Source organism: Eublepharis macularius, chromosome 2 (assembly GCF_028583425.1).
Source record: "Eublepharis macularius isolate TG4126 chromosome 2, MPM_Emac_v1.0, whole genome shotgun sequence".
Classification (NCBI taxonomy): Eukaryota; Metazoa; Chordata; class Lepidosauria; order Squamata; family Eublepharidae; genus Eublepharis; species Eublepharis macularius.
Genome location: NC_072791.1, coordinates 75,659,455 through 75,681,101, shown reverse-complemented (window position 1 = coordinate 75,681,101; position 21,647 = coordinate 75,659,455). Strand labels below are relative to the sequence as shown.

The 21,647-nt window shown below is 43.4% G+C and overlaps 1 protein-coding gene across 2 annotated transcripts; it reads left to right on the top strand.

Annotated features, from left to right (window-relative positions):
* Positions 1-327: 327 nt before the first annotated feature.
* Positions 328-20,928, top strand: PLEK2 (pleckstrin 2). 2 transcript variants are annotated; one of them, XM_054971894.1, is made up of 9 exons: positions 328-441; positions 8,259-8,423; positions 11,697-11,878; positions 12,883-12,974; positions 14,089-14,276; positions 14,696-14,797; positions 15,769-15,852; positions 19,327-19,405; positions 20,168-20,928. In XM_054971894.1, exons 1-9 carry the CDS (start codon positions 394-396, stop codon positions 20,293-20,295), a joined length of 1,068 nt encoding a protein of 355 aa, XP_054827869.1. In that variant the 5' UTR covers positions 328-393; the 3' UTR covers positions 20,296-20,928. The 2 variants fall into 2 exon arrangements, with proteins under 2 accessions (XP_054827869.1, XP_054827870.1); XM_054971895.1 differs by having other exon boundaries at positions 353-441; positions 11,756-11,878.
* The last annotated feature ends 719 nt before the right edge of the window (positions 20,929-21,647 follow it).

The window sequence follows — 21,647 nt, the reverse complement described above, 5'->3', positions numbered from 1 at the left end:
CATAGGTACACTCCAGAAACGAACCCGAGATGGGAAAGCCTGGCCTTTGGGAAAGGGGAGAGCTTTTCTGCCTCCTTCCTGTGCTGTATAATCAGATATCTGAGTCACTAGATGAGCTGGATCCTAACAGGTAGAGCTGTAAGGAAATAGTGCTACAGCTGAATGACTATTAAACTTTCTCTGTTTTGTACTCCCTTAAGGGCAGGTACTGTTCCACTGCCAACTCAGTATTTACTTACTGTCTCTTGGCTAGGGAGGGGAATAGACGTCACAGTAGAGGAGGAGGGTAAGAAAGTCAGTCTACCTTTTAAAACTTCACATGCAAAAGGTTAGGCTTGCCTCTGCTTGAATGCTTATTAACAGACGCATTTACTTAATTGCTGGATTGCCAGGATGCAAGAAGGAAGCGGCATCTTGAAAGAGGGCTTTCTTGTTAAAAAGGTATGATATGATGACAGTTATTTTTGAATGTTTTCAAGTTTACAACCTCTTCTTTTAAAATGTGCCAGGCTTTGATATAATATTCGAAATAAGTATTCTGGCTATTGCTTTGAATGTGGAAGCTTTCTGATAGCCAGAAGCAGCATCTACAAGCCAGGCTGTGGCCAGCTCCACCCTAACATTTTGCTGTCCTTCCTCTTGTTTTGACTTGTAGTGCTGTCTTCTCAGGCAAGTCAGATCTCTTCTTTAAATGTATCCTCCCGGTGGCAGCTTCTTCTGTTCCTGCCTTTTTGAGTACTTCTCGTATATTTTCATTCCGTGCTACAGAACAATCTTGTTTTGCTTGCTCTACCAGATTGCACTTTCTCAGTTCTAGTTTATTAACCTGCACGTTGGATTTTTTAGAGGATTTCTAAATTCAAAATCCAGCTCCAGTTATGAGAATTAACCTTTCATAAAAAATGAAATACACCAACCTTCCGAAGCTGTTATAGAATATATCCTACTATACCATTAAATTATTGGTGGCACATTCTTCTGGCTCAAGGAGCCATACTTTGAAACAAAAGCTTCTCTGAGCTCCTCGTATCAGAGGAACACACTGCCACTAGCCCAGCATAGTGGAAAGTTACAGGATATTTTCTTCCACAAATTAATTGATAGTCCAAATAACCTAAAAACAGTCGCTCTGACTTCTAAGTTCTGTGTTTCCACTCTTTCTTTTTGCTGGTGTCTGGCACTCTGCTTAGTGCTTCCTCTGGTTATCTCTCCATACAAAAGTCACCCCTTTTCCTTCCAATTTCCTTGTTCCATCAATAGTCTTTTTTTCCCCATGTGGTTTTTTTTCCTCCAAGCCTTTTGCCAATGAATTTTTGTCTGTGTCTGACTTAGTATAATGCTTGCACAAGCCTTTTTTTATTGTTTGAATTCCAGTGAGGATTAGTTTTAGATTTAGTTATCAGAAACAACAGGTATGTTGATAAACTGGTGTCTGCAGGGCACCCACATGGGGGAAGGGTACATTTTACTGGTGCCCAGTCTACATTAAAATCCCCATTGCCCTTTTAAAAAAATTAGGAAAAACTGTAGATCATGCCTGAGGATATTTATATGAACTTATTTTTCTTGTAATTTGTTTATGTTATTTATGTCATTCATACTCTGCCTTTCTCACTGAGACTCAAGGCAGATTACACAGTGTGAGATTAGTACAGTCAATAACAGGAACATTTTCATAAATAATGCCATAGGGTAAATAGATACAAGTTCACAAAGACATAGCATTAGCAGGGATCCAATACAACATAGTGGTGAGGTCTATGGTTCCTAACTCGTTAGCAGATCATCTGAGATCCCCTCCCTACAATACAGCCCTCCTATCTGAGTAAAAAGCCTTTTTGAATAATTCAGTTTTGCATCATTTGTGGAAAGCCAGGAGAGTGGCGGCTCTCCTGACCTCCTCAGGCAGGCCATTCCACGAAGTGAGGGCCACCACAGAGAACACGCGGGTATGAGCTGCTGTCAATTTCGCTGATGTGCAGGATGGCACCTGCAGGAGACCCTGTTCAGAAGAGTGAAGCTGCCGTGGAGGAGCATAGGGAGGGAGGCAGTCCCATAGGTATGCCGGACCAAGGCCATGAAGAGCTTTGTAAGTGACAACCAATACCTTCAACTGATCATGGTTACTAAGGGTAGCCAATGGAGTGACTGCAGGATGGGATGGTCATGCTCCTGTTCACTCCTGATAACAGTCAAGCCGCACTGTTTTGCACCAATTGGAGTCTCCTAGTTAGTTTAGATGGGAGACCTATGTATAGTGCATTACAGTAGTCAAGTCTTGATGTTACCTTAGCATGGATCCAGGTGGCCAGGTCAGCCACGTCGAGGTAAGAAGCCATTTTCCAGGCTAGGGAGAGGTTATAGAAAACATTTTTTGTGGCTGCCTTAACTTGTTTTTCTAGTAATAGCACTGGATCAGGTATAATCCCTAGGCTCTTAACCGAATCTGCAAGAGTCAGACAAACTCCATCAAAAGTGGGGAGTACAATGTCCTTCAGGATCTCTGCCTTCCCAACAAGCATCACTTCTCTCTTGTCTGGGTTTAATTTCAATTTGTTCATTTTCAGCCATTTCACTAAAGCTGTCAGGCAGTGATCCAAGATTTCTCCTGAATCTTGTGGGGTCCTGGATAGCGAGATATAGAGTTGGGTGTCATCTGTATATTGATGACATCCAACTCCATAGCTGCAGATGAGTTCTCTTAAAGGCTTTATGTATAGGTTGAATAACATGGGAGATTGTGCCCTGCAGAACCTTACAAGATAGCTCTCATTCTGGAGATAGCTGATCTCCCAACAGCAACCTTTTGAGTCCATTCCATGAGAAATGATTTAAACCAGTCCAAGGCACATCCTTTGATGCCCACTTCTGTCTCTAGTAGGGTTGCCGGGTTCCTCTACCTAGTAGAGTCCCTAGCACTTATCTTGTGCCGGGCACGAGGTGCTTCTTCGCATATACATGCCCCAGGACTGATGCAATGACATCACTTCTGGAAGCGACATCACTGTGTTGGCCACGTGAGCACTCCCGTGCTCTGCATGTGGTCAATTTGGCCCGTTTGGGGGCCAAATCTACCCCAAACAATGTGCAGAAATGCTCCCACAGCCGGTGCCATGATGTCATTTCCAGAAGCGATATCACCGTGCCTGTTGGGAAATGTGTGGCGCACGTCCCTGAGGTACCTGCTAGTGGTGGGCAAGCTCCACAAGCTTGCCACCTCCTGCTGATCGCTGGGTGATCAGTGGACAAGGGGGGGAAATCCCGGGAGTTTGCCAGCCAATGGTAGGCATCTGGGAACCCTAGCTAGATGCCTCAACAGCATGGCATGGTCTACTGTGTCAAAGGCTGTGGATAGATCTACGAGGAGCAGTAAGGAGGCATGGCCTTTGTCTATGTTCAGACAGAGATCATCTACTAAAGTTACTAGTGCCATCTCTGTCTCATGCCCTGGTCTGAATCCAGATTGGAAAGTGTCCAGAGCACTGGAGTTATCCAAGAAAGTCTACTGTCCAGATCTTGTGAGATTTGCTGGAACCAATCAGAAGTAGTATTAAAGCAGCAATTTCAAACAACATTCTAAATTTCTGGGTCTGAATCCATCATAGCAAGAACTTCCAATTCCAAAGTTCCTTTTGCAGAGGCAGGAGGTAGGGACTCTTGGGCAAAGCAAAGCACCCTAAGACAGAGGCAACAAGTGCTGCTGCTACTTCTGGGAGGATTTGCAGGCCCAAAATATGAAGCAGCAATTTCAAGCAACATTCTAATTCAGTCACAGTCGCAAAGGCGCACACTTGGTACTGCTACATTTGGTGATGACTATAAATACTAATCAGGCAGCCAGAAACATAAGGAGGTAAAAGAAAGGGAGTGGAAAGAAACTAAAGGAAAACATTCTATGCTCCAGTTTTTCAAATCAGACAAGGCTTTTCTGCAGTCAGGCAAGGATATAGCAGCTAGAGAAACAGGTGAAAAAATCAAGATGAAAAATGTTCTAATATTATAGCCATTGAGTTTATGGAAAATAATTTTCAGTGAATGTGCATAGCCGTACAGATACTGTGCATGCTGCTAGTGACTGTGGAAGAAGCTGAAAGAAGTTGCAGCAAGTTACCACCCATCAAAAACTGCTGGAGTTCTGCAATGAGGCAAGAAGACTTAAGCCACCTTGTCTTTTTGAGATCAGGCTAAATGATATACCAGGCACAGGTTCATTCCAGTGGCCAGTGAAGCAATTTTACCTGGGAGTTATAGTTTTCAAAGACATTGCCATAAGAGCTCACTAGAGGACAGGAGGGATTCCCTAGCAGCCCTCCTCTGCCAGCTGCTTGGACAATTCCCTCCCTCTCCTGTACTCTGGGTGGCTGCAAGCCCACACTCCCAAAGGGAGTGAAGGCAGGAAGAAGATGGGAGTGGTGCAGGGCAGCTCACAACCCCAGCTGCCACCCAGAGTGGGAGGGGAGGCAGGGAGCCAGTCAAATTACTGGAGTACGATGGGAGTTGGGGGGGGGGGAAGCTGGTCAAGCAGTCAGCAGAGGCTTGACCCAGACTGTGAACATGCAAAAGAAATTGACTAGTTCATGATTTTTTTACAATGGAAAAGGCCAAGAAAACAAAGCTTTGTTAATTGGCATTCAGACACCTTGGTCCATTAGCATTTTTTTAAAAAAAGACATTGACAGGATAATTATTTTTTAGTGACCAAAAAGTTAACAAATAGTTAGCAAACATCTAGAACTCTCAAATTGGGTGTTATTTTTTAAAAGTTGCAAAACTGGACATTTTCCAGAAATGTAGAATATGTAACAATCATTGTATAATGGAATCTTTTTTTCCTTTTTTTAAAGTTTATTGGAAAAGAAAAAGACAATAACAATACATGAAAGAAAAAACATTAACATTAACAGAATGTATAACAGCACATTTAAGCTAGAAAATATTGCTCCTCTCCATCTCCTTACTTTCTTTATGCTCAATAGTTTATATTCAACATTTTAAAATACTCATTTCCTAATTAGCCTGCTTCCATAAAAACTATTTTTAATTTTTCTTAATTACCAGCTACGTAGTCAAAAAAGACTTTCCATTTTCCCTGGAATTCTAAGATTGGCGTTTTTCATGGTTCATGAGATTGTATATATGGGTTTAGGGATTGCGGTGTTGGTAGACTTGCCAGATTTCCATTTTTGGCAGGCAATTGCTTGTCAGTTCCTGCCAATGCCTCTATAGTTAGATCCCAAGGGGCAAGGGATATTCTGCAATTTCCTAAAAACTATGTGGTAAAACCATAGAGTTTTTGCAACAAAAAAAACCTGACATCACTTCCAGGCACACAGGAGTGACATCAACATGTCATGATGATGAGACCCCCACCCCCCAGCAGCAAGTAAGTCTCACTTGGTGTGGGTGCGGGGGGTCCAATTTTACAAGCTTGTACTGCCCCCCCTCCCCCCATGTTTGTGCCATGTGTGTCTGTATTACACCATTTTAGGTTAGGGACTTGTGTCCTTGTCTGCTCTTCCATGCAAAAATTATGTCAGCAATTCTGTGCAGGTTGAAGAAGTACAATGCAGAGGTAGTTTTTCTATTTGATAACTAGCGCTTAGCTCATGAATTATTTGGTGCAGAGAATGTATTCTGAAACTATACAAACAAATGATACTTATGGTCTTCACGTTGGTGGCAGTTTGTTTCACAATATAAAACTATGTTGTAAGTGGCAGCTTTGCCTAGAATTTTGCATCTTAAGAATGTTAGGCTAGAATCCATTTCTCTGGCATGCTAGCTTTCTATGTGCCTGGATGAACCAAACCTTGAGAACCAGTGTCTAGAAATTTGGAGTTCCTCACTCTGCTATTGATATGCTGGCTGTTTTCAGCTGGTTATAGTATCATTATAGCTTCATTGCCTACGCAACCCCAAACTGTGAAACGGGACCAGTACAACTTGCCAGGAAAAATGTGCAACAAGAACTTGGCAGTTCGGAGAGGAAGGAATCTACTAGGAGGTGGTTTGGAGCAGGGAATTCTTTGACCCCTTATCAGTTCTTTAGTCTTGAATGGCCCTCCAGAAGGGGCTTTTCCTGTTTATGGAGGATTGTTAGGATAAAGTTACAAGAATCTACATACAGGGGGGAATTGGCTCCTAACATTTGCCATTTAAGTATTTTTAAATGCTTAACAAACCATATGTCTTATGTACTTTTCTGTATGTGTGTGGCACAGGGCGAGCCCACAAACAGAAATAGTGTACATGATGAGAATATGCCCATAGTGTCTGCTGCAGCCTTAATTTGGTGTACAAACAAAGTGGGAAGAAGTTGGCAGGTAAGTAACCAACCCATCAGTGGCCATAAAGGAAGCTGGCGAGAAATATCAGCACTATAGTTTCTTTAGTCACAGATAATAAAGTAGGCAAATGAGATTCCTTGATTCAACTCGAAAAGGAATTTTGAGAAAGGGGGAGATGTCAACTTTCCAGTGATAAGTACAGGTACTCAAGTTTTAAACAATCTGCCTAGTCAGAGGATCGGCAACTAAGCTCTGATTTACTCATTACAAAATTCCCCTGTTCTGAGAGAATGAATATAAACCATTGAATGACCCCTTTTATCTACTACTTTTGGAAATAGGGGAGGAGCTTTGTGGGAGACTTTCTGGATTTCATTAAGAAACCTCTGCCCACGCACACAATTCAAACACTGCTGTTTTGTTAAGATGCTGAGTTTTCCAGCTGAATCCTTGACTGTTCAGCTTTTATATTACAAGGGGAAATCCTTGAGTTATCCTGAACAAACTACCTCAAACCATTTTTAATTCCAACTTTGTTTTTCTTTTTTGCTAATATCTACACATACTAGTAACAGTCCTATTTTAAAGACAGATCTCTGCTATGCATCTAACACATCGTTTGAACCTACAGCATGAATCTGTTAGTTTCTTCTGAGGGTTCTTCCAAGTGAGCATTTCTTTTTGTACATTAAGTTGACATTTGGTTCCTATTTGTGTTACACAATCAGCATTGTTTTTGTCCAAACTGTACTTTTGTTACAGGGATATCACACCTTCTGAACATCTACAAACACACTGGGCTGTTTCCACACTACTCACCTTCAATCGACACGCTGCAGAACATTGCGAAAAAATCGCAGAAGCTAGCATTTTCTCGCGCGAGTTTTGTGCGACATTGCCATCTTTCAGGTTTTGTTCGCAACATTCCACAGCTTTCCGATTGAAGATGAGTGGTGTGGAAACAGCCCAGGTTTTTCCCTCTTCCTGCAGCAGCCCTCCATGAGCCCTGAAATGACATGACTTTGGGAGTGAGGAACTTGCATGGACAAAAAGTCTTGTGGGGCACTTCTTAGGAGGAGAATCAAGCAAAATTGTTACTACTTCCTATTTTGCCAGCTTCTGCTGACTCAAGAGGCTTCCATGGTGGTAGGGTGACTTTGCCCAATTCCCTACTTCTACACACATGCCAAATGCTTTTTGTCCACAAGAGTTCCCTTGATCCCTGTAATGCCCAATTTCAGGGATAGAGGGTAACAGAGGGCTGCTTTAAGAATGTGATTAGATCAGATCTAACTCCTTATTGTATAACTGGAAAAAAATGTACCTTGATAGAGAATTCATCCATACCTTTGTAAAAATCAACATGAGTTGTGGTTGTGCAAATATATCCAATACCAATGGGTATTTCTTTAGCTTTATTGATTATGATAACCAACACCTTACCAGTCTGTTTCACTGACACAAGTACCCTTTGGCATTTGCAGAAGGCTCCTTGTTCTGGAGGAATGCACCAGAACAACAGACTGGTAGGATTCAGTCCAATTTCTATACCGATTAACAGTTCATTAGTTACTGAAATATTCCAGTTCAATTTGAACATTACTTTTAGGGCTTTTAAAAAAAAGATATTTTGGAAATTGAGCTTTCCTCCCCTGTTCAGCTTGTACAGAGAGTGTACATCCAGTGACTTCTTTTCTTGTAAAGGATTGCCAAGCAGCATCAAGACTGTTCCATGCAAGTGGATACAGCTCCACATATTATGTTCAAGCTAGTATGGATAGATAGAAAACCCAACTATTTTTGGAGCATTGATGATGGGTAAAATGTATTTGTTGATATACAAGCCAATATGCCATAGACTAAAACGAATTATGTATGAATTACAATGGGGAGGAAATCACATGTGTGCAACATTTAAATTGATAAATAGTTTTAAGCTGCTGCTAAAATCACCAGGGTTTTTTTTGGCAGGGGCATGTTGTCCACAACTGGAAGGCAAGATGGTTCGTTCTTCTCCAAGACAGGCTGCTCTATTATAAACTTGTGGGAGGAAAGAAGGAGGTTTCTCCAAAGGGTAGTATTCTTCTCGACTGCTGCACAATCACCTGCCCATGTTTGGAGTTCGAGAACAGGCCGGTATGTCTCAAAGTGTGCTCATGTTGGTTTGCTGGATTTACAAAAGGATGGAAACAATTAAAGAAGCAAGCTGTGCTAAATGGTGGGAGGGAGGAGTCTTCATCTGGAGCATTTAAACTGAACATTACATTATGCAACCTCTGACCAAACTAAAGTGTACCCTTGCTCACTCTCTGGTGTATAATCAAAAAGAGTCCAGTAGCACCTTTAAGACTAACCAATTTTATTGTAGCATAAGCTTTCGAGAATCAAGTTCTCTTCGTCAGATGCATGGTACAGAAACTGGTCAAATATAGAAGAGGAGGGGGGAGGAGGGGAGGAGAGAGAAGATGCAATTAGGGGGGAGAGGGAGGATGCAACCAAAACATTCCTTTGCTAGTAAATGTAAACATCTCCTTTTTGTATGGAGATTAATTGGCTTGTGTGAGGCTTCAAAGGAGTTTGCCGTGTTGGTTTGTAGCAGCAAAACAACCAGACCATCCAATTCCAATGTAGTATAAGCCTTCGATAACCACAGCTCTCCCCGTCAGATGCATCTGACAAAGAGAACTGTGGTCCCCGGAAGCCCACGCCAGGTGCCACTGGGCTCCCCCAGACCCCGCCTCTGTAAAGGAAATCTGTTACCTGTGATAATGTGATAACCATTCATAGTCCCTATTCAGTCCCAGCTTGACAGAATCAAATTTGCATATGAATTCCAATTCAGCAGCTTCCCGTTGGATTTTGTTTTTGAAAGGTTTCTATTGAACTACAGCGACCTTTAAGTCTTTGATGGAATGTCCTGGTAGATTGAAGTGTTCTCCCACTGGTTTCTGGATGTTTCCATTTCTAATGTCAGATTTGTGTCCATTTATTGTTTTGCGTAGAGGTTGGCTGGTTTGTCCAATGTACAGAGCAGAAGGACATTGTTGGCACATGAGGGCTTATATCAGATTGGAGGATGAGCAGCTGTAAGAGCCAGAGACAGTGTAGTTGATGCCATTGGGTCCTGTAATTGTATTCCCTGGGTAGATATAGGGGCAGAGCTGGCATCTGGGTCTGTTGCAGGGCCTGGTACCTGTGCTGGTGACTCTGCTGGCCGATTCATGATTGTGAGTGAGAAGTCGTTTAAGGTTGGGGGGCTGTCTGTAGGCAAGGAAAGGTCTTCCACCCAGGGCTTCTGAGAGAGAGGTATCATTTTCCAGGATGGGTTGTAGCTCACTGATGATACGTTGGATGGGTTTGAGCTGGGAGCTAGAGGTGACAACCAGTGGTGTTCTGTTGTTAGTTCCTTTAGGTTTGTCCTGGAGCAGACTGTTTCTGGGTACTAGTCTGGCCCTGTTGATTTGTTTCTTCACTTCATTTGGTGGGTACTGTAGTCCCAAAAATGCTTGTTGTAAATCTCTTAAGTGTGAGTCTCGGTCGAGAGCATTGGAGCAGATACGGTTGTAACGTAAGGCTTGGCTGTAGACAATAGACCGAGTGGTATGTTTAGGGTGGTAGCTGCAGGCATGTAAATATGAGTATCGGTCTGTTGGTTTCCTCCTCTGCATCTCTGGTGTATGATAGCTCAGACACAGAATGCATGCTTTGTCCCAGAGGTCCCAGATTCAGTCCCTTCAAGTAGCACCACCTATCTGTAAGCAGTGCAAGTTAAGTTAAGTAAAGCAGAGCAGTTCAGTGAGCGCAGCTTAGAGTTTGTGTGCACGCATGCAGATGAGGCAATAAACTCACACAGAATCCCCTTCTTTAGTAAAGAAAATAAGATTTTTTATTTAGGAATTCTACTCAGGAAAGAATAGGATAGAGAAGAGATAGAATCTAGTCTAATCTATCTAAATTAGGAAGGTGGTGGATACAGAAAGCAAGCTCTGCCCTCCATGGTGGCAAGATGGAGTGTGTGTGTACGTGCAAGCAAAGAAGATGAAGAAGATGACAAAAGGAAGTTTCCTGAGAGTATCTACACATCAGATAAAGCAGTATAGTGTGTCTTTCTTTCTGTCTCTATAGTAAGTCCCCTCTGTAACCTGAGATCAGGAACCAGGGACAACATATCAGTCCCTCACTTCTTACACTACGAGACCTCTTACATGAGGACGCTTAAGTGAAGGGAGACACAATGTTAGCCAGGAAATGTAGGAGTTTAAAAGACAGAGCCAAAGATTTCATCAGTTTACCTCTCTACAAAGAGCCAGAGATAGCTCCTTGGAGGGTTTGTTTATTTCTTCTTTGCCTGCACAACTGGGAGGTGAAATTAACATAGCCTTCGGGGAAGAGAAATCCTCAGAGGAGCGATCTCCTGCTCTTTGTAGAGAAGTGAAACCGATGAAGTCTTCGGCTCCTTCTTAAACTCCTACATTTCCCAGCTAACATTGTGTCTCCCTTCACTTGAGCATCCTCGTGGAAGAGGTCTCATTTAGAGATATGGAGAGCCACCACCAGCAAGAGTACATAACAGAGAACATGATGTTCTGACTCCTCTTGGGTGCTTTTAACCAAGAGGGAATGTTAACACATCATGGGAAACTTTGTCCTTCAACAGCTGCTTGTCCTTGTCACCTTCTAGATACAGCCAGGAGAGTGATAAAATAAATCCCTTTTTATTAAAGTGCAAAAGCTTTTAAAATACCATCCTCGTAACGTCTGTGTCTCCAGAAGCATGTCATTTATCTAATCTTGTCTGTCCCTTCCTTTCCCTTGGGTTTCATGGTCACTTTATCAGTGCTGAGTTTCCATAAGCCTCTCCCTGCTATATTGCTTAGGACACTTCTGATTAATAGTGTCCTAATTTGAGGACTCAAATGGTGAACCAGAAGAGGAAGCAGAAGGGAACAATATTACCTTTCCTCTCTCTTCACTACAGCTTTACAGCCTGCATACCTATTATTCTTTGCAGGTCCTCTGACCCTGGGAATAAATATTTCTGGATGTTTGGAAATGGCTGCTTGTTAAAGGGGGAAGAACTAAGAAAATTGGCGATACTTGCAGACACCCAGAACGTCTTTGTGCTGGATCCAACTCAGAATTGTTCCCCAGTGCAAACTCAGCTGAAATGTTGTTAGGTGGCCACTTTGTTACTTGTATGTCGTCATAAATAAAGTACTTGTTTTCAAACTCAGTCTCTGACAACAGCCGATCATACCTGCTTACAATTAGGGACATAAAGCTGTTCAAGATCTGTCTTCCTCCTTGTTCAGAATAAAAGTTAATAAACTTTTCTGAGGCATGTAGGGCATTGCTAATATGTGGCAAAGTCTATAAACCCTGTTATATTTTGTGCTGTTAATTTTGTAGCTGGTTATTAAACTGAATACAAAAAACAACACAGCATATTTCCTTGATTCGTGCTCCAGAGAAGAACGTGATGCTTGGGCATTGGATATCACTGGCGCTATTCATGCTGGCAATCCAGTGCAAGTCCAGCAGCTTCACCTTATGAAAAATTCCTTCAAACTACCTTCAAATATCAGCCTGAAGTAAGTGTAAAATAATTTTTCAAACTATGTTCCTATGGAGTGATGGTGGTGAGTGCCCTCGAGTCATAGATGACTTATGGTAACCCTTGATGGGGTCAGGGCTCCTATGGAGCATGTGTGTGTATTACAGAAAACAAAACCAGAACTTGCCTTTCCATTCCCCACAGCTCACCAGACCAGTATGGTAAATCCCTGCATAAGCATCTACAGACTGAACTCTTTGGGCAAGTACTACTTGTCAGCAGGGGCGGTGCCAGGGTTTCTGGTGCCCACAGCTGCCCCTACATGCGCGTGCACCCCCCTGGACTGCATGATGATGTCATCATGCAGCAAAGCCAGCCCCATTGGCAGGGTGGGTGGCTGGGATGACACGCGGAGGCTGCCCATGCACTGCATGTCGCCCCAGATGCCTGCTGTGCCTGGTCCACGGCTGCTGCGCCTGGCCAGGGGTGTGTGGTGGCGGCGTTGGCGCGGGGTTGGCTGGCTGCAGCAGCTGTGGGCCAGGCATGCCAGCTCTGTGGTGCGTGCCTCCACCCCTGGCATCCCCTCCGGTGCCCCAGCACCCATGGCGCCCACCTTACCACCTCAATGGTGGCGCCGGCCCTGCTTGTCAGTTCTATTATTTCTAAGGCCTGATTCACACATGTGTATGGAATAGGCAGTTTATCTAACACTGAATACTCTGGTTTGACTGAAAAGCATTGTGTTTAAGGAGCGAGTATTGGAAGTTTGTCTATGGTCTTGTGATGGCCAGTTCAGCTGTATATGTTGTCATTTAATACTGCAGTTATTACATATAAGTGAGTGTGTGCCTAGAAGGCATCTTTATATTCCCATGTTAGGTCCTGATGTCATTTAGTTCTGCCAGGCCTTCCATTCATGCAAGAGGCACTTGTGGTACAAGCCAGAGTTCATTATTGGTTGCATGATTTAAGACAGCAGAATTTTGGCTGTTTGACAAGACCTGATCCACTGTTTGCTTAATACTGTTCCTTCTTTTACAGTCACATTGTAGATAAAATGTATGACAACAGCAGTGGAATTAAGCTGACACCTAACTCTGAACAAGGCAACACATATAAAGAAAGCTTTACAGGTATGTAACAGGGCTCATTTGGAGGGGGAACACGCTGAAATGGTGTTCCTGTAGATCTGAAAAGAGGTCATGTGGGTTTTGGGCCCTGCTCACATGATTCCTTTTCCTCCCCGCTGCCTCCCCTCCAAAGGAGGGTAAGCTGCTTTAAATTCATTCTGCTGCTTTATTTTCATTCATGACTAGTGAGTGTGTGCGTGTGTGTGCGTGCGTGCATGTGTGCAAGCAGGGCTGCTGGGGCTGGCTCTCCAGAGGAGGGTAAGCTGCTTTGAGTTCATTCTGCTTTATTTTCAGGAAATACCTGGAGATTTTTGGGGAAAGGGGCCTGAGGGGTGGGTGTTGCCTTCTCACACACTTCCAGTGATGTCAAGGGGCGTGGCATATGCTAATGGGATATGCTAATGAGTTATGTTAATGAGTTCCTGCGGTTCTTTTTCTACGAAATGACCCCTGGTATGTAAACCCCTGATCACCGACCTCCCAGTACTTCAATATCCTTTAATATAAAAGGGCTCACCAGGATCCAGCAACCTATTTTAATTATCAGAATTAGCACAGATGTGTGTGAAAGAATAAATAGCATATTTTCCGTACTTTCCCCCGCTAATGAGAAACAATAACTAGAGCTCACGTAACTGGGATTAGATGCAAGAAATTCCTCATTTTTTCTAGTAAACGCTATTTCTCTTGTACACAAAGCTTTTCTTCCTGGGCTGAAATCTAATCCCCCTCAAGCATTAACCCATATATTGCAGGAAGTTTATGGGCACCATTGAAACTGATCCTTCTGATAATGTTTAGCGAAAGACAGGGGCTTACACCCAGGGTTTGGCTTGTGGAGGTGGGCAAGCATTGCAGTTGACAGCAGTTGCATTTCTCTATAGGCGTCGGTCCAAGACTTCATAGAAGAGAGAATGGGCGGGGGGGAAGCATTCTGGAAAAACTGTGCTGGCCTAGGTTACAGAAATAAGTAAGCAGGGTACAGCCTTAAACTGGTCAGATGAATCCTTTTGGCCAGTTTCTTCCTGTGTGTGCCTGACTCTCCCTGCCTTTGCATCAGGACGGAGCGCTGCAGATTGTCCTTGTTGGTCTTCAGAGCTGCTTTTCTTCTTCTCAGGGGCTGCACTGGTGGACTGGCTGATTTCCAACTGTTTTTCTGCCTCCCGGCTAGAGGCAGTTACACTGGCCTCTGTGCTGATGGAAGAAAACTTCACTAAGCCCGTGGGAGCCCGAAGTGCTGAGGCCATGAGGAACGGCGACCTGGCAGAGCAGTTCTTAGATGATTCTACTGCACTCTACACATTTGTAAGCGATTTCTGTAAGGCAGGTCTCCCTTCATCACAAGGCTTAAAACTGAGGGTGGCCGTGTAATTGGGAAAAGATATCAAAAATACTAGTTGAATGACAAACAGCTTGAAAGATAATTTGAAAATGATCTTTCTAATGCTTTGAAGACCTGTTATCAGAGACTGATACAGTAGTTGAACTTTGGACTGGGTTTGTATTCACATTCAGTGCAGCTTGACCTTTATGTAGGTCTGCAGTAATGGAAGCCAGACTGTAAATTTTTGCACCTGGCAAAAAAGCTGCTTGAGGGTGAGGGGTTTTTTCTTCTTTAAAATAATTGAGCAATGAACACCATCATCAGGGCCAAAATCAGTGTTTTATATTGTAAATGTATATTTTTCTCCAAATGTTCCAGTTTTTAAAAAGTTTCATTACAGGTGGGGAGCTACAAGAAGAAATTCAGTTCCAAGGAAGAGCTTCATCTTAACATTCTTGAACTGAGTGGCACAATTGTAAAACAAGGCTTTTTAATAAAACAGGTGACTATGACTTTCGATTCATAAAGACAAATTAAGAATGCTGTGTGTGTAAGTGGAACAAAAAATCTTAACTATTAAACTGAATACAAAGTGCAACAAAATTCAATGCATGCCCCAAAGAAGTAATTACTGCATACCCTTTACAAAGAAGGCTACAACATGACAATGTTGTGACCAGAAAATCATCGTTTCTTGCATAACATTACTTAATGCCAATTCAACTAGCTTTAGGAAGCTGGTTATTCCCTTTTACCATAGTGATCTGAAATTAGCCGTGAATGTGCATGCGTAGTCACAATTAGATAGTTTTGAATAGACTATCCACCATACAAACCAAAATAGAAAAGAGTCCAATAGCACCTTTAAAACTAACAAACTTTACTGTAGCATAAGCTTTCAAGAACCACAGCTCTCTTCATCAGATGCATACAAACCAATATTTTTTTTAAATAACTTAAATATCAAGTGCACTAAATGTAAAATTTTAGACATGCTATTAGTGACAGATGATTTCCTCCCATCTCCAATTCAAATGTGCAGTAGTTACTAAAAGCAACCGTGTTATGAAGGCCTTTTAAAAATATCCATCAAATATGTTGGCTAGCAAAAAGAAAAAAATATATTGGCTAGTTTATGCTGTAGCATAGTGGTTAATTAAGTGTCTGGGCTGTGAATCAGCCCTCTGCTGGTTCAAATCCCATGACTGCCATGAGCTCAGCAGGTGGTCGTGGGTAAGCCACTCCTCTCAGTCCCAACTCCCCAGCACTATTCTGGTGAGAATAATAATGCTGACCTTGTTCACCGCTCTGTGTGGAGCACTACTCTGTCTAGAAGAGTGGTATATAAGCACAGTAATTATTACCATGATCCTCAGATTTCAGCCTGAACCCCAAACCCTGAAAATTTGCAACCCTATTCAGGACAATATTGAGATAAAGAAAATTAGCTGTTTTATCCTTTCAACTTTACAGGGGCACAAGAGGAAAAACTGGAAGGTGCGACGTTTTGTCCTGAGAACTGACCCTGCTTTCCTGCACTACTATGATCCCACTAAGGTGTGATGATGGACTCGCAATACGTTAGCATGTCATTTTAAAATACAGAGTTAACCATTTTTAATTCCTTCTCATACTAACTTCTGTAAGGCCGAGGTTAGACTTCTAATCTGTGTCTGTGTGTGTTATGTGCCATCAAGTCACGCTGACCTCTGGTGATCCTATGAATAAAAGACTTCCAAAATGTCCTATCGTTAACAGACTTGCTCAGATCCTGCAAACTGAAGGATGTGGCTTCCTTCATTGAGTCAAGCCATCTCGTTTTAGGTCTTCCCCTTTACCTACTCCCTTCCACTTATCCCAGCGTTATTGACTTTTCCAGAGAGTTTTGTCTTCTCATGATGTGAGCAAAATACAATCGCTTCAGTTTTGTCATTTTAGCTTCTAGGGAGAATTCAGGCTTGATTTTATCTAGTATCCACTTATTTGTCTTTTTGGCCATCCATGGTATCCGCAAAACTCTCCTCCAGCACCACATTTCAAATGAATCGATTTTCTTCCTGCCAGCTTTCTTCATCGTCCAACTTTCACATCCATATATGGCAATGGGGAATACCATAGTTTGGATTATTTTGATCTTGGTCCCCAAAGAGACATCATTCTCTTTAAGGATCTTTTCTAGCTCCCTCACAGCTGCTCTTCCAAGTCTCAATTTTCTTCTGATTTCTTGGTTGCAGTCTCCCTTTTGGTTGATGATTGAGCTAAGGAATAGAAAATCTTGAACCATTTCAATTTCCTCATTTTCAACTTCAAAAACCGTGTAATTTCTCAGTAGTTATTACTGTTGTCTTCTTGATGTTCAGCTGTAATTTTGCCATGGCGGTTTCTCCATTAACCTTCATCAGTAGTTGTTTCAAGTCTTCACTATTTTCTGCCAGTAACGTGGTATCATCTGCATATCTCAAATTGTTAATATTCCTTCTGTCAATTTTCACTACACATTCTTCTAAATCTAATCCAGCTTTCCTTATGATATGTTCTGCATAGAGGTTAAACAGGTAGGGAGATAATATGCATCCTTGTCTGACACCGTTGCCAATTGGAAACCATACTGTTTCCCACTGTTCTGTCCTAACAGTAGTCTCTTGTCCAGAGTACAGGTTGAGCATCAAAACAATCAGATGTTGTGGTACCCCAGTTTCTTTTAACACCATTCATAGCTTTTCATGATCCACACAATCAGAAGCTTTGCTGTAATCTATAAAACATAGGTTGATTTTCTTCTGAAATTCCCTGGAATGTTCCATTAGCCATTGTGAATTTGCAATGTGATTTCTAGTGCCTCTTCTTTTCCTGAATCCGGCTTGAACATCTGGAATTTCTCGTTCCACATATGGTAAGAGTCTTTGCTGTAGGATTTTGAGCATCACTTTGCTTGCATGGGAAATTAATACAGTAGTCCGATAGTTGCTGAACTCTTTGGAATCCCATTTTTTGGAATTGGAATATAGTCTGAACATTTCTAGTCTGTAGGCCATTGTTTTGCTTTCCATATTTGTTGACAGGCATTCACCTGGATGGCCCAGGCAAGCCTGATCTCATCGGCTCTCAGAAGCTAAGTAGGATCAACCTTGGTTAGTAATTAGATGGGAGACCTCCAACGAAGACTAGGATTGTTGAGCCAGGCAATGGCAAACTACCTCTGTTAGTCTCTTGCCTTGAAAGTCATAGCTAGGGGTCAGCTATGACTTGACGACACTCTCTCCCAATTGCTGAGTACAGCTTTCACTTCACTTTCAAGATTTCTGGTTTCTGGTTCTTCATCAAAAGATACATGTTCAAAGTGATCTATCATCCTTCCATCTCTTCTGTATAGTTCTTCAGTGTATTGTTTCCATCTTTATTTTGTCCAGATCAGATACTGTATTTCCGTGTTGATCTTTCAGCATCCCGAGCCATGGCTTGAATTTCCCTTTGATTTCTCGCATCTTGTGGAACAGATCTCTTGTTCTTCCTTTTTTGTTGTTCTCCTCTATTTCTTTGCAGTGGTTATTATAATAGATTTCTTTGTCTCTGCATGCAAATTGGTAAAAAGCTGCATTTAGAATTCTGACTCTATGATTCTTTTACAGTCCAATCCAAAGGCCCTACCCAGCACCTAGGTGCCAGTGTAACTGTGGTGCTTCCTAGCCACACTAGGAAGGGGCGAGTGCTGCCAAGATGCACCACACCTTTTCTCTGCCAGCACCAGCCAATGGCTGCTACACCCCCCTAACAGGCGCATGAGGGGCAAACAACAGTGCAGCCAATGAGCAGGCTGCAATCTTTGTTGCCCTGTGACACTGCCTCCTTCCCTGCCAGGGACCACACACCCCCATGGCCACAGTGCCTGCACTGGGGTGCCCAGCTGGGGAAGGCCACCCAGTTAAGCCTCAGGCAGAACCTGCGGCACCCCTCCAGGGGACAGTTTGGAAACTGCATCCCGCTGAGGGTGGAACCAGCAAGGCACAGCCAAGAGAAAATGCTCCCCAGTTACCCCAGCAATGGTGGCAAAATCTGCCAATTGGAGTGTGGCTGCGGTTGACAGTGTCGTGAATGGCATGGGAAGGCATAGCCAATCCATGGGCCAGGCTACATCTCCCATAACAACTGATGGGACTGCCCATTGGAAACTGTTCGAAAGGCTGGAAGGCCCATTGGATGTGATGGGAGCAACAAATATGGTTGACTTGTAGTGGCCCCATTGAAACACATCACCAAATCAAAAAGGAGAATGCATGGTGGACCTCGCGAGCCGTGTTCCAGCCCCAGGATGATGGCCCCCAGAGTGCAATGATGGCCTGTGGGACCACAACCTGCTCTGGGGGCCACCATTCCAATTCCCAGTGTGAGATTCCCAAAGTCCATCCCTGCCTCCACAAAGAGCAAATGGGCAAATTGTCTGGCCTCGTGGGGGAGTAGCCCCTGAGATCCCAGGATGTCACGCCATATCCCACCCCCAGGCAACAACCTTGGTCCCTGCATACAGAAGTCCTCTGCCTGGCTTATTAGAGACCAGAAGAGTTGTTGGAGAATGAGAGTCCTCCGTGGCACACACACACCCCGCCAGACACACACAGGCTACCCTCCGAGTTCTACCCTGCTGCCTGCCATGACCCTGAGGGGTGGAGGGGGGAGGGAAGCTGCCTGGGGCTGGAGCCTTCAAAGTGCCATTGGACACTTGCTGCTTTGGGCAGCAGAACCACACAAAGGCACAGAGGCATCTGGAGCCTCTTTGGAGCCACCCCGCCCATCCCAGCTCAGAGTCAGAGACTATTCACTTTGAAGCATGAAACGGCAGCTTTTGGGGAAGTGGAGGGGGGCTACTGTCATGCACAGACAAGCAAACAGACAGAGAGGGGACAAGTCTTATGTACTGTTGGTATGGCTATCAGCTGTGTAGGCAAGTCTTCCTTGCCACTGTAAAATATTTTGCAGGGTACTTATTGTTCTGATTCTTTACTCCTCTCATTCTGCCCCCCTCCTGTGCTGCAGGAAGATAACAGGCCTGTTGGTGGTTTTTCTCTCCGTGGCTGCCTTGTCTCAGCACTGGAGGACAATGGTGTCCCAACAGGTGAGCCCCAAGCATTCCTGAAAGGGCAGGAACTACACGTGACGACTTACACAAGTTTCTGCAAGTGTTTAAAATTATGTGTGCTCCGATGTTCATGTATCAACTCTTTCCCAAGCTAAGCACATGAAAAATGAGCTCCTGTGATCACAGAATTTCTCACATACTGCTTTCCTGTTATCCCTAATCCTTAATGTGGAGTAACAGCTTGTTTTGAAAGGCCGTTAGCTATTGTCGCTAACTGGACAGCTTGGAAAAGAGCAGTTGGAAATGGCTGCCACTGTCATTACATAAATGGCTGGATCACCGAAAAGGTTCTTGAAGTGATTTTATAGCCACATAGAGGGACGGATTGGAGAAAGTTCTAGTGGGCTGATGACCTGGGGAGGTCACCCTGACCCCAAGCGAGGGGTGTGTGCAGTCCACTACAAGCTGGCTGCACATGATGCAGGGAAGGAGGCATCCAGTGCAGCCTTGCTCAGGTGGCAAGAGACAGACCCAGCACAGTCTCACTCCCCCTACCTTTTGGGAGTAGGGCCAAGGCAGTCTGGGGAAGGAACCTTTCTCAAGGCTGATTTTCTTCCCAGTCTACCCCTGCCCACATAAGCACAAGTTCACACAGAAAAAGTGCCCCTTTCAGCTACTTGTGCATTCTCCCTCTTTCATTCACATACCAAGATTCAATTACTTGCTCTTACTACTGCTGCTATAGCAGTCATATTCTCACTGTGTCTTCCTCATCTGTTGCATTTTTTCCTTTTGCAGGAGTCAAAGGAAATGTACAGGGTAACCTCTTCAAAATCATCACTAAGAATGACATTCATTACTACATACAGGCCAGTTCCAAGACAGAAAGAGCACATTGGATTGAAGCCATTAAACAGCTAACATAAGAATCTCACCAGAATCAAACCTAGCTGGCTGCTGTTTGGGTATACACAATAGTTGGCTTTGAAATGTATGACTGAATTTTTTCAGCCAAGCATATAGCATATATCTGACGTTTATATATTAGGCTTTCCCATTAGGGTGGATTGACTACTTATGTCATTGGGAAAAAGCATGGTGGAAGCCAGAGAAAGGGACAAACAGCTGCCCTAGAGACCATTTCCTGGGAGCTGGAGAAAGAAGCAAACAGTCGCACCCCATGGCCATTTCCACTAGTGAAAACAGTGCAGAAGGGAACTGGAAGCCCCTCTTCCCACCCTTGCAGTGCTCCAGAGCCAAAAGGAGCGAAGAAATGCTTTCAAGATAATTTCTTCTGTTGATATATGTGACAGTAAGATGAGTCCGGCACTCATGTAGTTTGGCTCTGTCCCCTTTCATCTGGATACCTACAATTTCTCTAACCTACAAGCATTTACCACTTTGTATTGTATATTTTGTTGTTCAAAGTTTTTAGATGTTTTTAGTTTTAGTTCTGAACATTAAATACTGTAGTCTTTTTCATTTTGTTAAAAAGCAAAGAATGCTTGAAGAGTATATTTACTGAAAGGTGGTACAGAAATACTGTTAATAAATATAGATAAATGGGCCAAATTTTTGATTACTCTGGCGGGCAGCATTTCCTCATGGTCTCAGGGAAAGGTTTTCTCCAGCACTATCCTAATTACTGCTTTTCCTAAGGGGTTACTTTTGAGCAGGGCTTTTTTTCTGGGAAAAGAGGTGGTGGAACTCAGTGAGTTGCCCTCGGAGAAAATGGTCACATGGCTGGTGGTCCCGCCCCCTAATCTCCAGACAGAGGGGAGTTTAGATTGCCCTCCGCGCACTGGGTGGCACGGAGGGCAATCTAATCTCCTCTCTGTCTGGAGATCAGGGGGCGGGGCCACCAACCATGTGACCATTTTCAAGAGGTTCCGGAACTCCGTTCCACCGCATTCCCACTGAAAAAACACCCTGCTTTTGAGGGAACAGGGAAGTAAAAGCATTAGAGGAGCCAAAGTGAAGCTTACTTTTTTATCAGTCACCACCAGCAGTTTTCTCTTGAAGCTTCTAGATTCTGATCCTAATTAAGTGCCCATAATGAACATTCAGATATCAGCTCACTGGCCAATATGGGCTCTTACTGCTGAAGAAATTTCTTCAGTTCTGACAGGCAGAAATGTTTTTCACCAGGTTAGAAAAAAAACTTTGCTGCATTTAGCCATTGTATCAAATATTGTTCCTCCGTTTTACCTGCAGAAGATAATTCTTTTCAAGGATTATAAGGCTTGAGACCTAAATGTGTTCATTTTTGTCATTTGAA